Raw genomic sequence first — 15,664 nt, forward strand, 5'->3', positions numbered from 1 at the left:
ATATATTTTTCATCTAAACAGTGTTATGTGGCTGAAGATGTTGATAATATACGAAACATGTACCACTTTTGACCATTAAAAATTGCCTTAAGCAATCATTGTATCGACTAGGTGGAAAATAAATAAATACTTAATTGTGAATCCTCTTCCAGTTTGTCGTGTCCATCCACAGCTGATGTTCTACCTTTGTTGCCAATTTACGTCATGTTTGGGAAGGTCTTTGAAAATTTGCTTTTCCCAACTATCACAAGGCCTCCCTTTGGGTCTCTTACCAACAACATTCCTTTCATAGTATGCTCTTGGGGTCCTAATTGGAGTCATATTTCTTGTATGTCTATACCATCATAATCTACTTAAGTCTAAGATTTCCAACAGTATATATCAATGTTTATAGTATATATATAGGGTATATATAGTATATATATATATATATAAATGTTTATAGGATATATACTTCAATTATATTTGTATTATATATTTACATGCCTAGAAGCATATGCAGGCTTGATCATTGAACTATTCACTAAATTTCATCAGCATTTAGAAGCACAGTGCCCGACATTACGTATGTTATGCTGTTCTTCAAGCACTTGCATCTTACTTCATTTAAGTGACTTACCTTCGACTTCTATATAATTTTAGAACTTCAAATTTATTAAATTGTATTATAACTTCATGCCTAGCAGTATTTTCAGGCTTGTTCACTAAACTATTCACCAATTCTCATAAACATTTTGAAACACATTGCCGGACATTACGCATGTTATGCTGCTCTTCAAGAACTTGCACCTTGCTTCATTTAAATGACTGATCTTCGACTTCTTCTGGATTTTAAGATCTTACATCGTGCAGTGCTAATCCCTATAGTGTTATAGTGCTTTTTGAACTGTTTTTAGTGTTACTTATTGTTTTCCTATGCATTGTTTGATATTTTTATTTAATCGGCTGATGATGACCCAGAATAGAGGTCGAAACCGATACAGCTTTTAATCAAATAAGAATGTAACATTACATTTCTTATTTTCCTTGTATTGAATAGGTTGAACCACTTTATTTCTTGTTTTCAATTTAATTGTGATACAGTTCAATATGGAACATTATTTTTAGTGCTTCAGGATTTCGACTCATCACTAAACCATAGTTGTTTTACTCGAGCTATAATGTCATCTGGCACTTCTTTACGTCTCAGACATTCCCATATGTGCTTTCTTGGTACATGATCATATGTCTTCTCAATATCCAAGAATACAACTATAACCGTTTTATTCTTATCCCAGTATTTTTCAAAGAGCATTCTTGTTGAAAAAACGAGGTCTAGCGTTGATCTGTTCGTTCTAAATCCATGTTGTTCTTCCTCAAGTTTAGGTTCAACAAATTTTTTTATTTTTCTCTCCAGGATGGTCTCGTATATTTTTAACCCATGAGATAGAAGGGTTATGCCTCTATAGTTGTTACACTTCTTTTGGTCATCTCTCTTAAATAGTGGAATAATCACTCAACTTCCCAAATTTTATTTAGTACTCTGTACAACCATTGTATTCCAGGTTCTCCAAGTGCTTTGATCATGTCCACACTGAACTCATCCAATCCTGCCGACTTGCTGTCTCCACTTCCAGCCAGGTCAAACTTTCTACACTATAATTTACAGCGTTTAGAGGGTCATCTTGTGTGTCGTCAGTTGTATTACAGTTCAGTAAGTGATTGAAATAGCTACTGAACTCCTGTAATATTTCATTTTCATTTCTAGTTACCTCTCCGTTTGGAAGCTCTACTATTTATTTATTTATTTATTTATTATTTATTGTATGGCATATACATGAACAGTACACTAAATTACAGATTCATATCTACATTATTTACATAGGTGTGTCCTCATCCCAAGGACGGCAGCTAATAACACTAACCGTTACGCTACGGAGGTGGACACATAGGTGTGTGATAGTACTGTTATCATTTCTTTTGTTTTGAACAATGCTATACAGGAGCTTCTTGTGTTTGTCTTGCCCTATTCTATTGGCAAGATCTTTGCATTTCCATTTCTCAATGTCAACTATTCTTTTGACCCTTAATCTTTTTTCTCTGTAAAATGATAGTTTATTCTCGATTTCACTTGAAAACATTTAAGAAAAGGTTAGGAAAACAATAGAAGGTAATCTGCCACTGTGCAACTGCCCTAAATGCAGGCTTATTGATATAAAATAATGAAAAATAACCAATATTAATTTCAAATCCATTGTTTATGTGTCTCTGAGATGAATTGTGATGCTCTTAATACCGTTTAAACTTACGTTCAGCCTCCATTGTGACGGGGGCTGAGATGGGGTGAAAAGTAAACAATCTAAAATAACTGAGATTAGTGTTGAATGCACAGTTTTTGTGGTTGCAAGGCTGATTGGTAATAGTCTTAAAGACAGTTGAAATCGTGTATACCATATCTATAGCGCGACGGGTAAGTTCATACATATTATTTTTTGAAAGGATCAAATATTTACTGGTTTTACTTGAAAATGGAATAATTTAAAACTCGAAATTGAACACATATAAATAACTCTAAAACTACACAATAGATTATAAAATATTGATCATAGTCATCATCATCATCCTAAACCATCTCCAGTTTCCCGGGTGTGGTATATGAGCCTCCTCCATCTCATCCTGTCCTTGTACCATTCTTCCTCCACCAACTTGTCCCAATCATGACCTCTCAGCATTACATCGCTCTTAACTAAATCTATCCATTTCCTTCGTGGCCTTCCCACGGGTCGTCTTCCTTCTACCTTTCTGTCAAATTCCTTCCTTGCAGTTCTGTTTACTGGCATCCTCTTCATGTGACCAAACCACTTCAGTCTTGATACCTGAATCTTATTTAGGAGAGAATTGTCTATTCCTACTTCTTCTCTAATTTTCTCATTCCTAATCTTGTCTTTCCTGGTTTTCTGGATCATAGTGCGTAGGAATTTCATTTCAGCTGCCTGAAGTTTGGAATTATCTCTATTGGTCAGTGTTGTGGTTTCGAGACTGTATGTAAGAATTGGTGTATAATAGGACTTGTACAATGTCATTTTTGTTTTCATGGGTATTTGCTCATCCCACAGCAGGTGTCTTACCTGGTGGTAGAATTGTGTTGCCTTATTGATTCGATTGTTCACCTCATGTTTTGCTAGGTTGTCATTTGATATAACGCTACCCAAGTATTTGAAAACTGGAACGCTGTCCAGTTGAGCTTCATTTAACATGACTATTGGTTCTGCTCCTTCCCCATACACTTTCATCACCACCGTCTTGGTCTTGCTGATGTTTAAACCATATTTCTTAAACTCCTCATTCCAGCTTTGTATTCTCTCTCCCAATTCATCTTCTGAGTCACTCCAGATTGCAACATCATCTGCAAATGTGAAGGCTTTGATATCTCCATGTTCTTTCCTTTTAATAGATTTCATTACTACATCCATTACAATAATAAATAGAAGTGGTGACAATGAGCTGCTCTGCTGCACTCCTCTCTTTGTTTCAAACCAGTCCGACAAACCACATCCTACTTGAATACAGCTTCTGTTCCCACTATACAATATTTTCACTTTGTCTATGAGGCTATCTCGCACTTGAAGTTCTTTCATGCATTGCCAAATTCTTTCCCTTGGTACACTATCGTATGCTTTCTCAATGTCCAAAAATATTAGGAATAAAGGCTTGTTCTTCTCCCAGTATTTTTCCATTAGCATCCTAATTGCAAATATAAGGTCTGTAGTTGACCTTCCTGGTCTGAAACCATACTGCTCTTCTTCCAAAATTGGTTCAACAATATCTCTGATTCTGGTCTCTATTATTTTTTCCAATATTTTCAGGACATGAGACAGTAGTGTGATACCACGGTAATTAGTACATTTTCGTCAGCTTCCTTTCGTGAACAGAGGTACAATGATGCCCATCTTCCAGTCCTCAGGAATAGTATTTTCCTCCCATATCTTGTTGAGCAGTCTATAGAGCCATTGGATTCCTGGAACTCCCGCTGCTTTCAGCATATCTGCACTTAGTTCATCTACGCCCACTGCCTTTCCTTTCTTCATGTTCTTGAGCGCATTTTCAACCTCAAGCCATGTAATTGGTGGTTCAGTTGTGGTTCCTCGACTTGGCTCTCCTCTATCCGTTGTTATGTTTTCTTTATCTCCATTCAGCAGCTTTTCGAAAGATCTTGAGTTCTTGTTTAATTTCTCCCTCTTCTTGTGCCAGAGTTCCATCATCACATTCTATTGCTTTTATGGTCTCTTGATCCCTTCGCTTGTTTTTCACTACTCTGTATAGCAATTTCATATTTCCTCTACTGTCCTCTTCCAGTTTGTCTGCAAACTCATTCCATTTCTTCTCTTTTTCTTCCCTTACAATGTTCTTTACAGCAAGTTTCTTGTTCCTGTATACTCCTTGAAGTCTTTGTATTTCTTGTTCATTTCGTTCTTGTCCCTGTTTTTGTTTCTCCTTGTCCAGTGCCTTCTTTATTTGGTTTCTTTCTTTCACCGCTGTTTTCACTCTATCATTCCACCATGGTGTCTCCTTTTTTCTTTTGATAGAACTTGTAACTTGTAACTTCACACTTCATTAACTGGCAATACAAATCTTAAACATTCAAAAACTATCCAGGCAATGCCAGGCACTACAGCTAGTTATAGATATATATTACCTTTTCCAATTTAGGTAATAGTTCTGATCATGAAGTTATGGTTAAGAAGTCATGGATAAGAAGAGCAAGTGCATCCTTATAACCAAAGTTAAAACAATTTTCTTTAAATATTAATTTGCTACACCTCTACACAGTTGTCTGGATTTATCAAATACAGTACAGCGATTTTTTTATTTGAATATTGCGATACATCTCCAATGTTAATAATCTATAGCCTTGCAACCCCAAAAACTGTGTATTAAACAATAATCTCAGTTATTTTAGACTATTTACTTTTCACCCCATCTCAGCCCCCGTTATAGTTGTGATCTATAATCTATAGCCCCGTCGCAATGGAGGACGAATGTGGGCTTAAACAGTATCGAGAGTGTCACAATTCATCCTAGAGACACATAAACAATGGATTTGACAAAGGTAAAAAATGAAGAAAACTTAATCTTTACCAAGTAAGGACATACACTATTTTCCTAATTTTTCATCTTATGATTTTCTTTACACAGTTTACTTCAAGAATACTACCGTACATATGTCAAAACAAACTGAAATAGAACTGGACCATTATTTAACACGTGTTCATTACGTATGTCATATAAAGTCTTCTTGATGTCATTGTGTTTTTCCTATTAAATGTTCCGTTTCATGTTTCCATCTTTATACAACTTGATCTCACACATCTTTGTTCATCACATGTTCCACTCAACTTGCTAAATACGTACTCACCTACACAGCCAAAGAAGTACAAAGCATGGTTCGGTGTTCCGCCAAGCATCCCCATACTGTGTTCGAGCATGAAACATCGCTGAAACATTTAAAGGATATTAAGTGATGAATATAATTCAGTAGAAATGCAGATCATAATTCCACATGTGATTGTTCCATGAGCAATACAGTTTTAAAAAACTTAGAAATTAGATACGGTAATTATTTGATAATACTCGTATGATTACAAGTGACAGATTTCAATTGGTCCACCTTTTCAATACAGTGAGACTATTCAATCCCACATTGGTTCATCCTCAGCTACTGATAATTGTTGTTAGACATCTTAAAAGTCTTTAAAAAAAGTAGGTGGTCACATAAAAACTCGTAAGAAGAAATATTTCAGACTAAAAAAAAGACACCGCATGTTTTTATTAAAGTTTTAAATGTTTATGTTGTTTTCCTCATATCATTTTTATTATTTTTCTATGTGACCACGTATTTTTTAAGACTTTTAAGATGTCTACAATAATTATCAGTATGAGGATGATGCAGTGTGGGTCAATGTAAAATATGACTATCAATTAACTGTGTGACTGTACTGAAAGGAGGACAATTAAAATAATTTCTTTTTAAGGCAGATTTAATGTAAAAAAATAAGACTACAGTTGTAAGAACAATGAGTAGCCACTCAATCTATTGACCAAATTTTTGTACATTTTCCAAGGATTGTTTCTGAAGGTGAGAGGCATTGGAAATATTACCTGGGGTGATAATTTTATAAAAGTCTGTAATTTGCATTGTAAGGAAACTATTAACTAACCATGGTTTTGGACCTTTATATGGAGGTGGGTCACATTGACAATGAGAACAATGCCCAAAGGTTAAACAAACTTTCATGGCAATCATAGGCACCAGTATTTTCTGGTGGTGATGATTATTCTTTTAAGAGAAAGTTCCTTCAGAGCATAAGAGGACTGATGTGCCATTGAAATGCAAAGAAACCCTTTACAAAAATTACTTTGTACCAATCCTGATATACGAAGCAGAAACGTGGGTAAAAACCAACACCCAGGGAGCAAAATGGCATGGATGGATCATGTAAGGAATGGAGATGTAGGAGAGAGGCTCACACCCAAAAGAAGATGGTTGGAGCAGGTGAAGGCAGACCTGCAAAGAAGAAGAAGGACAAGAAGAAGAATACGGTGATTGAACAGAAGTAGTGGAAGAATAAAGCTGATGAAAGTCATTGATCCACAACCTGACCTAAACTTTATTGGAGAAGGAAAAGAATATAATTGTCCTTTTAATTTTGTTCCTAACTATATTTAATCATTATACCTTCTTTTTGTTCTCAATAAATGTACAGCACTTAGAAAACAAGGAACTTCTTTAAAATCCTGAACAATGTGCAATACTGTACTGTACTTAATTTGTTTTGATAGAAAATTAAGTAACTTTTTCACTACATCTTTGTTTTAATAATTCTCTAATCTGATAACAGTTATAATGTTAACTAATAGAGGATAGTCACTGGCTGCTTTGTTAAAAAAAAAAAAGAGACTAATTTAAGAGGATCTGAATGCTTCATAGTGGTAGGAACTGCAACTCCCACTGTGGATCAGTCTCAGCCTTCAATGAGGTAGTTGTGGACACTCTGTGTTATATGATGTTGCCATGACAATGAGGTAGTTGTCGACACTCTGTGTTATACAATGTTGCCATGTAAAAGATCTCATGTTTACCTGAAAAAATTGACTAAAACTCAGCCACAGGCAGTGTTCCTATTGTGATACAGCCTTGTAGGTCTTGGCTCTCATTTGGATGAGTGGAGCTCAAACAGGCCTCAGATCCTGACCTCACAGTGAATCAAACCCACAACCTCTGTGTAAGAGGTAGGCTTGCTACCACTTGACTATGGAGCTGGCCTGTTAAATTATACAAGTAATAAAAAAAAAGAAAAAAAAAAGAAGAGAATATGAAAAATATTTCTCACCTTTAATAGCTCTAAGTAGTGTGGAAGAATGTTCTTCATTCCCAGGCGAAGTGGTATAATTAGCAGCAGAGGACTCCAGGGACCTCGAGGTGGAGGTTTGAATTGACTGTGTCTATGTTTTGCAGGTTCTGGTTCTGTAGGTTGTCTGTTCTTGCAATCATGCTCTGTGGAAACAGAGGTATGCTGAACATAGTGCAAACATATCCTAGACAACTAAACAAAGACGGGAAGAATTTGATTGATGTGTGTTACTTCTAGTAGATATTTTTGAATTTAGGGCTCATCTATAGAGTGTTTAGAAATGTGATGGATTCTATTAACTGTTGATAAATTTGACCATAGTAGACATGATAGACATGATATGGGCTTGTCAAGGAAACAAGATGAAACTCTTTAAGTTTCGCAGAGAACGCCTTCTTCTCTTGGATGTTCTAGTAAAAAAGAAACCGGACGGCTCCTTTTGACATACCATCTATCGTAAGCCTACTTAGACAAATTGCTACCTCCATGCAGATTCTCACCACCATCCTGGGCATTCTCACGACACTCACCACGCACCACGAGAGCAACATGAATTTGTGAGCCATCAAATATCCAGGAGATGGACACACTCCAAGTCACGTTCAAGGGCAATGGCTACAACGATGTACAGATTCACAGAGCCCTGCATCCCAGAGGGACAACTAAACAAAGCTCACAGAAAGAAGAAGTGAAGGGAACTGCCTACCAGCCTTACATTCACAATACTACAGACTGAATTGCTAAGGCCCTCCGCAAGCACAATATAAAAACCGTGTTTGGCACTGTCACTAAAATTGCTCACAGCTTAGGTAAAAGCAAGGACAAAGTGTTCCCACTATTACATCCTGGGGTGTACAAAATTTCCTGTCCTTGCAGCAAGGTATACATTGGCCAGACATGCCAGTCCATTGCGACTCCCATCAAGGAACACCAAAGAAATATCTGTCTCAACCAGCCAAACAAGTCAGCAATAGTTGTCGGGTCAAGATGTCGTGTTCCAAGATGTTTCAGCTCTTACACTAAACACTACAGGTCTAGGATTATACGGGAAGCTGTGGAAATATGTAAAAATCCTAACAATTTCAACTGGGACACTGGCTATCAATTAAGTAATATGTGGGTAGTTCTCTTCCCTCTCCTTTCTATATTATTATTTTGTTTCGGAGTTTTCCAAATTTGTACATTTGTCATCACCAGTTGGTTAATTCCAAGCTGTGTTCATAATGTGTGTACACTGGTTATGTCTCACATCATTATCATCCTCTCATTTTCTCCACATACTTCACCTCTCTTCTATTCTATCCTGGTGCCTTTTGTTGCATTTATTTTATTTTATTTCATTAGTTTCTATTTATTTCTTCTGCCACATTTGTCCCTGATTCGTCTGATGTCCTTTCTGTCACTCCTCATGCACACATGGTGTAATAGAACATGGAGCTGTAAATCTGTATGTTTTCTAATAATAATAATAATAATAATAATAATAATAATAATAATAATAATAATAATAATAATAATAATAATAATAATGGCCTTCTCTAAGGCCATCTATGTACATCTATATAAACAAACTTGAAGTGGTGCACTACAAGATACTTCGGTCTTCAACTGTAAGATGTCTCTACCTTAGCTTTAATTGCTCCCCTACTGGGATATACTGTAATTATTTTATAAAGAAAATTGTATATTTGATGTTTGTTAACCTGGTTCTTTGGACTTTTTTTAATGTACTAAAGTTGTCAACACTTCAACTGGTTCCTTCTTGATTGTAATCAACCCATCTGATTTTGGATATATCTTCTTTACTCAATTAAAACCAGGGGTGTATATAGGAATCTAGCTTATCAGTAAACAGTTCTGGAAGCTTCCCCTAAAAGTACGGTACTATAAAAGCAGGGGGCTTTAGGCCTGTATTGTCTTAATTGCTCCAGTGATATGAGCGCAGCGTGCCCTAGGGGTGGCAGGGGCATGGCCTGCATGAGGAAGGCCCAGCAACTGAAGGTAATGGCAGAATTTTCAAAGATATGTGATATCTCCTGCAGATAGTGTGAGGGGAAGGTTTCAAGTTCTTTTATTTAATGTAAATTTCTAAATTTGGTGGTTTAAATATAGAATTTTCAGGAAGTCTGAGGACTCTGTTTTAATCCCTACTGGGAAATTTATAAGGTAAGGGAACCAAGAGTGATTACCCTCAGTTGGTTCCCATTCAACTTGGCATGGGGTGACTAAAGTTTTCATTCCTCTACATTTCTTAAAACTTATTTGGCAATAATGTTTCTCATTTAGTCACCCCGTTGTAGTATAGGATAAGCCTCTGTATCGCTGGGCCATAAGCCCAATCAGGGTTTTAACTATTTCTAAAAGGAGGGCAAGTATTTCGCCTTACAGCCTTTTGTTTATGGCCAGTCATGTACAACCTTTTCTTTTTACACTAAGGCCACTTAGTATGGGCAATTATGCCCCTGTACATTTATTTTGGTGTGTAGAGCTTTTCTGGTGTTAGTTCCCTTTGGCAACAGTGAAACCTGTAACTGTTGAACAATAGATAAGCCCACATCAGGGCAACTTGGTGTAAATACTTTAGTGCGCCATAAGAAATTGATGTCTCTGCAAGGCTGGACTATGGTGTAGTTGGAGTGTAGACTCCTATCAAGTGTACTTTTCTGGAGCATTTCTTGCTCTTATAAAATATTGTACCTAGCAAGAGTAATTTGGTTCTTTTCTGTGTAATTTAACAATTTGTAATTCCCTCAAGTTTTTGTACCCGATATTCGGACTTCTAAGTCCACTGTATTGTTAGAGCTGATGAGCTCATTAATATTGTTGCTATTCATTCACACTTTCTATTCCTCAAATTTTAAATTACAACAACAACAAAAAAAGGAAAGAAATAAAATTTCAAAATTTGTTATATTAACTTCTGCTGTAGTTAATTCCTTGTCCAACCACAAAATATCTCAACAATAATAATAATTACATAAATTACCCTTAAATCGGGTAATAATGTAAAACTTTTATGTGTATGTTCAGTCCTCAGCCCGAAGGCTGGTTGGATCGTCAACATCTTCACTATCAGCTGTCATATATGGCCTAGCCATCAGTGGAGAGGCATACTAGGGAAATAAGGAGTGAGATAGTTTCCCGTTGCTTTCTTCACCGACTCAGAAGTTGCTATTAAATATCAGTCTGCCAAGCCCACTAAAATGCATGCATCTACCGACCCTATGAGCAACATTTTCATAGCATTCATAGCAGGGACTAGCTGCATAAGGAATGGCATTACCAGCATCGCTCATACCTCAGTCATTTTCATATTGTCAAAGCCAAGGATAAGACTGAAACAGGTCAATGAAAGTAACAAATTTGTTCTAGCCTATACCAGAAGACATAGTGCATTGTAAACACTAGGACCCACCAGCAAAGGCATAACACTTTTATACCCAAGTAAATTATAGCGTACATTTACATTTCAGACTTAAGTTTTCATAACCAAACATGGTACATCGTCTCAGTTTTCAGAATTACAGGCAGACACATCACTCAATAAAGAAACATATTTATGTGTTTCCTTTCTTTCTCATACCCACAATCCTTTCTAACTTTACAGGGTTAATTCAATTCTCAGTTATATAGTTTGTACCTTGGATTGAATCAACTATCCATTACACTGTGCCGGCCCCGTGGTGTATGGGTAGCATGCCTGCCTCTTACCCGGAGGCCCCGGGTTCGATTCCCGGCCAGGTCAGGGATTTTTACCTGGACCTGAGGTCTGGTTCGAGGTCCACTCAGCCTACGTGATTAGAATTGAGGAGCTCTCTGACGGTGAGATAGCGGCCCCGGTCTAGGAAGCCAAGAATAATGGCCGAGAGGATTCGTCGTGCTGACTACACAACACCTCGTAATCTGCAAGCCTTCGGGCTGAGCAGCGGTCGCTTGGTAGGCCAAGGCTCTTCAAGGGCTGTAGTGCCATGGGGTTTGGTTTGGTTTGGTATCCATTACACTAAAGAGACCTATGTGCAACATATTTACAAATATAGTGTCACCTTGTAGTTTGGGGAGATAATGAAGGAGAAGTACAGACACAAGTTGATTTATGGAATGAGAAGATAAGAAATTTTGGAATGAAGATTAGTACTGCGAATCATGACGAGAGGTAACCATGTGGATGAGGAAGTATCCCAATCTTAAAATTATGCTGAAAGATATTTCAGGTCTAGTTGGCTCTGCATTTACCAAGTTGTGCAGAATGGAGCTTGCTCAGTCAGCATATTCCTGTTGTGGCATCTATCCCCTGAACTGGAATATCTTCAGCGACTTAGATTTCTACGCGTCCTTGAAAGAGTTGTCGCCAACAGCTGCTAAAATTCCTTCCAATAGCCAGCTTCCTTCAATCCAGGCATCATCTGAAGCACAACCAAGTACAAAAACATTCAGTCCTTCAGCTTCACCATGCATAGCATCCACTTTCACGGCCTCTAGGAATGAAGATTCAGCTGGGCTTAATCAAAATAAATCTCCGAGTGCAACTCTGCTTCAGGAAATTAGTCCTCTTCCAAGTTACACTATTGAAAATGTAAATCTGAGGAAAAGGCATGGAGACCAGAGTGAAGTTCTAACCTCCACCCTTTTCAAACAAAAGAGTACAAAACTCAGTGCTGTGAGAAACGAAAAAATCTGCAAGAAATGGTGCAACCAAAGGAGGAAGCTTGCGAATGTACAAGCAGAGCTAGAAAAAAAAGTAAAAAAGACTCTGACATTTGATTGTGAAAAGACTGACTGCATCATCTGTGGGGAGAATTTTAGTGAAGACTGGATTCAGTGCATCATGTGCAAGGGTTGGATGCAAGAAAACTGTGCTAATCTTGAAGAGGATTCCCTTTATTACAAATCTGACATTTGTGTTAGAAAGTAATGTAATGGTACAGTGTAATAGGAAAATAATACAACAATACTGACAGTGTCCGATACCGTGTGCCATATTTTTAAAATTATGAAAACTCAAGTGTTTATAAATACTAAAATTTCATTCCTGCCATTACTTGTTGTGGATTAAAACATTGCCCCTATTTATTTATTGATTATGTGAAAAGTTCAATCTTCATACTTGTGATCATTGGAATTATCAATACGAGACATGGAGCTACTAGATTATGAGATGGGTATGTGTCGAGAGAGCAGACTAACGAATGGTTCATTGAAAGTGGGGTAGCAGCAATTACAGCTCTCCGATAATTAAATATGATAGCCGAGTAAATACCCAAAGGGAGCGATCATAGTAGTGCAATGCGATCAATAATATCACAGCAGAGATTAAAAAAAAAAAAAAAAAAGGCGCAGAGAACTAGGTCCGATGATTCGTTCAATTGGGGCAAACAGGTAATGTTTCGAAGTTAAACTCGTTGTGACCTATTAAAGTACACTGAACTAGGGCCCAAAATGACACGTGTTAAAGCGAACAAAGGGGTAAGACAGTCACACAATAGCCCATCTCAAAATTTAATGTGCCAATGAACAAGTCATTATTCAAATGTCAAGGAAAAACAAAACGAAACAATCCAAATGAATGGCCATAATTGCCTCGCCACCAAAGTTTCAAACATAGACCCACACTCTTACCATAATTTGCAAATCCATCACAAGGTCCCAAGAAGAAACAGCTTCGATAATGAAAAATTAAATATATTCACAAAGCAGCCTTGGAGACGCATTACAGGCCAAGAAATACCTTCAAAAATAATATGTATATATAGGGGCGATTCCAATCAAACACAAATACTCTAAGGTAGATCATCTTATTAAAAGAAGCAGCATAATCAGCAAGGCTGAGGCCCAGATGACTCATACCAGTAACGCGACCAAAGTCAAAACCGACTAAAGCCGCACATGATAAAAGAAAACAAACATCCTCTCATAGGATGATCATAGCCAGACGGTAAGTATCGTAAAAAAAGAAGTAAAGGGCATAGACCATCAGCATAAAACTTGGAAACAAGCAAATAAAATTACAGATTCTCCACGAATCAATGAACAACCCCCTTTGAATCTTTTATAGATGTCATAATAATGCAAGGAGGCTCCCTTAAAATCCTTTGCCATGATTTTTGCCATAGCAGCCTGAACAAGGAAATATATGAATTTAAATTTCAAGAGGCAAAAGAAAATGGGTACAAGTTGGAACTCCCGCACCATCTTGGAACAACAATGATAAGCTCGTTAGTTAACATAATTTCCACGATAAGATAATGAAAACAGAGTCCACACATCCAAGCAAACAGTGAAGTCAGTCAAAATAATATATTATACATAAAAATGCAGGAGCATTTCACAGCCTTTCGGAATAATTGATTCCTATGGCCTTGTAATAACATTTAACATGGCTTAGCTGTGTCGATATTGCTATGTGGCTGAAAGCAACAGGAAACTACAGCCATAGCCAACTCACAATGACATGCAACTCTTTGTATGAATGAATGAAGTAGTGATAATGGCTTTCTCCAGGATAAAATATTCTGGTGGTAAAATAGTCCCCCATTAGGTCCTGCAGATGGGGACTACACAGGAGGGGCAATCCAAGACCAACCACAATACAGTACCTCAGACCTTAACCGACCTATCAAAACTGTCCATAATGGCGGCAACTGGAGTGCTAGCATGTGTGTTTTGATTTGTGTAACTTGTCTTGTTACTAAATATTTATGAAAATTTTATTATTATTAATCGTACATTATATTTATTTATGGTCGTAAAAAGGCTATAGATACTCTTTCAGTGTTGTAAGAAGCTGTTTGTTCTCAAAGAGAACATTATCGGTGATGATTAGGTTAATGTTGATTTTCATTTTCTTTTCTGGAAGTATTTTCTTTATTTTTAGTTATATATGCATTATGTTCATAGTTTAATGTGCTGTGTGCCTGGATGTAAGTAAGAGCTTCAGTGTTCCCGTTTCCAAAAGACCTAGTATTAAGGCAAAAATGGGTTAAGAGCATTCGTAAGGAAAACTTCGAACCAAATGATAGGCCTAATAATGTTGAGTGCTTTAATCATCTTGAAATCAAATTTATTGTTAGGGAAGATATTATATGTCCATAGAAGGTGGTGATCTAATTTGAGTGCCGTGCAAACTTCCAAAGTTAAAACTAATGATGCCTATCCTAGCATTTTCCCCTATCAGTCAACATACTGGTACCTTGCTATAAAGAAAATCATATCAGTCTCAGAAAGATCCAGAAAATCATGACCAAGATTTATGATTTAGAGACTAAAATAATCTTAAACGGTGATACTAGAATGATGTGATTAATTTTCAACATTTTATAATGAACGTGCATAAACTAAACCATCAATTCTGGTAACTTTTGAGGGGAGTAGCCTACTATCTACTGCAGTTTTTTTTTTTTTGCTAGTTGCTTTACGTCGCACCGACACAGATAGGTCTTATGGCGACGATGGGACAGGAAAGGCTAGGAGTTGGAAGGAAGCGGCCATTGCCTTAATTAAGGTACAGCCCCAGCATTTGCCTGGTGTGAAAATGGGAAACCATAGAAAACCATCTTCAGGGCTGCTGACAGCGGGATTCGAACCCACTATCTCCCGGATGCAAGCTCACAGCCGCTCGCCCCTGACTGCACGGCCAACTCGTCCAGGGCAAGATGTATGATACAAGAGAAGTACCATCTGATTTTAGACAGAATGTTGTTATACCTATTCCCAGCAGTGTGAAAAATACTGAACCATTAGTTTCGTATGTACCGAGCTCGACAGCAGCAGTCGCTTAAGTGCGACGAGTATACAGTATTCGGGAGATAGTAGGTTCGAACCCCACTGTCAGCAGTCCTGAAAATGGTTTTCCACGGTTTTCCATTTTCACACCAGGCAAATGCTGGGGCTGTACCTTAATTAAGGCCACGGCCGCTTCCTTCCTAGTCCTAGCCCGTTCCTGTCCCATCGTTGCCATAAGACATATCTGTGTCGGTGCGCTGTAAAGCCAATAGCAAGAAGTTTCATACGTCACGCTTGTAAAATTTTAACTCGTATTATTTACAGAAGAATGAAAAGACAAGTTGAAGCTGAGTTGGAAGAAGATCAGTTTGGCTTCAGAAGAAATGCAGGAACACGTGAAGCAATCTTGACTTCACATCTGATCTTGGAGAATCGTATTAAAAGAAATAAGCCCACATACATGGCATTCATAGATCTAGAAAAGGCATTCGATAATGTTGATTGAACCAAACTATTTGAGATTCTGAAGATGATCAGGATCAAATACCAAGAAG

The 15,664-nt window shown here is 37.3% G+C and overlaps 1 protein-coding gene across 1 annotated transcript in view; it reads right to left on the reverse strand.

The window, feature by feature from the left end:
- Positions 1-15,664, reverse strand: part of LOC136876862 (cysteine protease ATG4B) — a 197,328-nt gene that overhangs the window by 118,511 nt on the left and 63,153 nt on the right. The window contains exons 5-6 of the mRNA XM_067150621.2: positions 7,371-7,534; positions 5,396-5,474 (exon numbers count right to left, since the gene is read on the reverse strand). Coding sequence (XP_067006722.2) covers positions 5,396-5,474; positions 7,371-7,534 — 243 coding nt within the window. The remainder of the gene's footprint in view (positions 1-5,395; positions 5,475-7,370; positions 7,535-15,664) is intronic.

Source organism: Anabrus simplex, chromosome 7, assembly GCF_040414725.1.
Source record: "Anabrus simplex isolate iqAnaSimp1 chromosome 7, ASM4041472v1, whole genome shotgun sequence".
Lineage (NCBI taxonomy): Eukaryota > Metazoa > Arthropoda > Insecta > Orthoptera > Tettigoniidae > Anabrus > Anabrus simplex.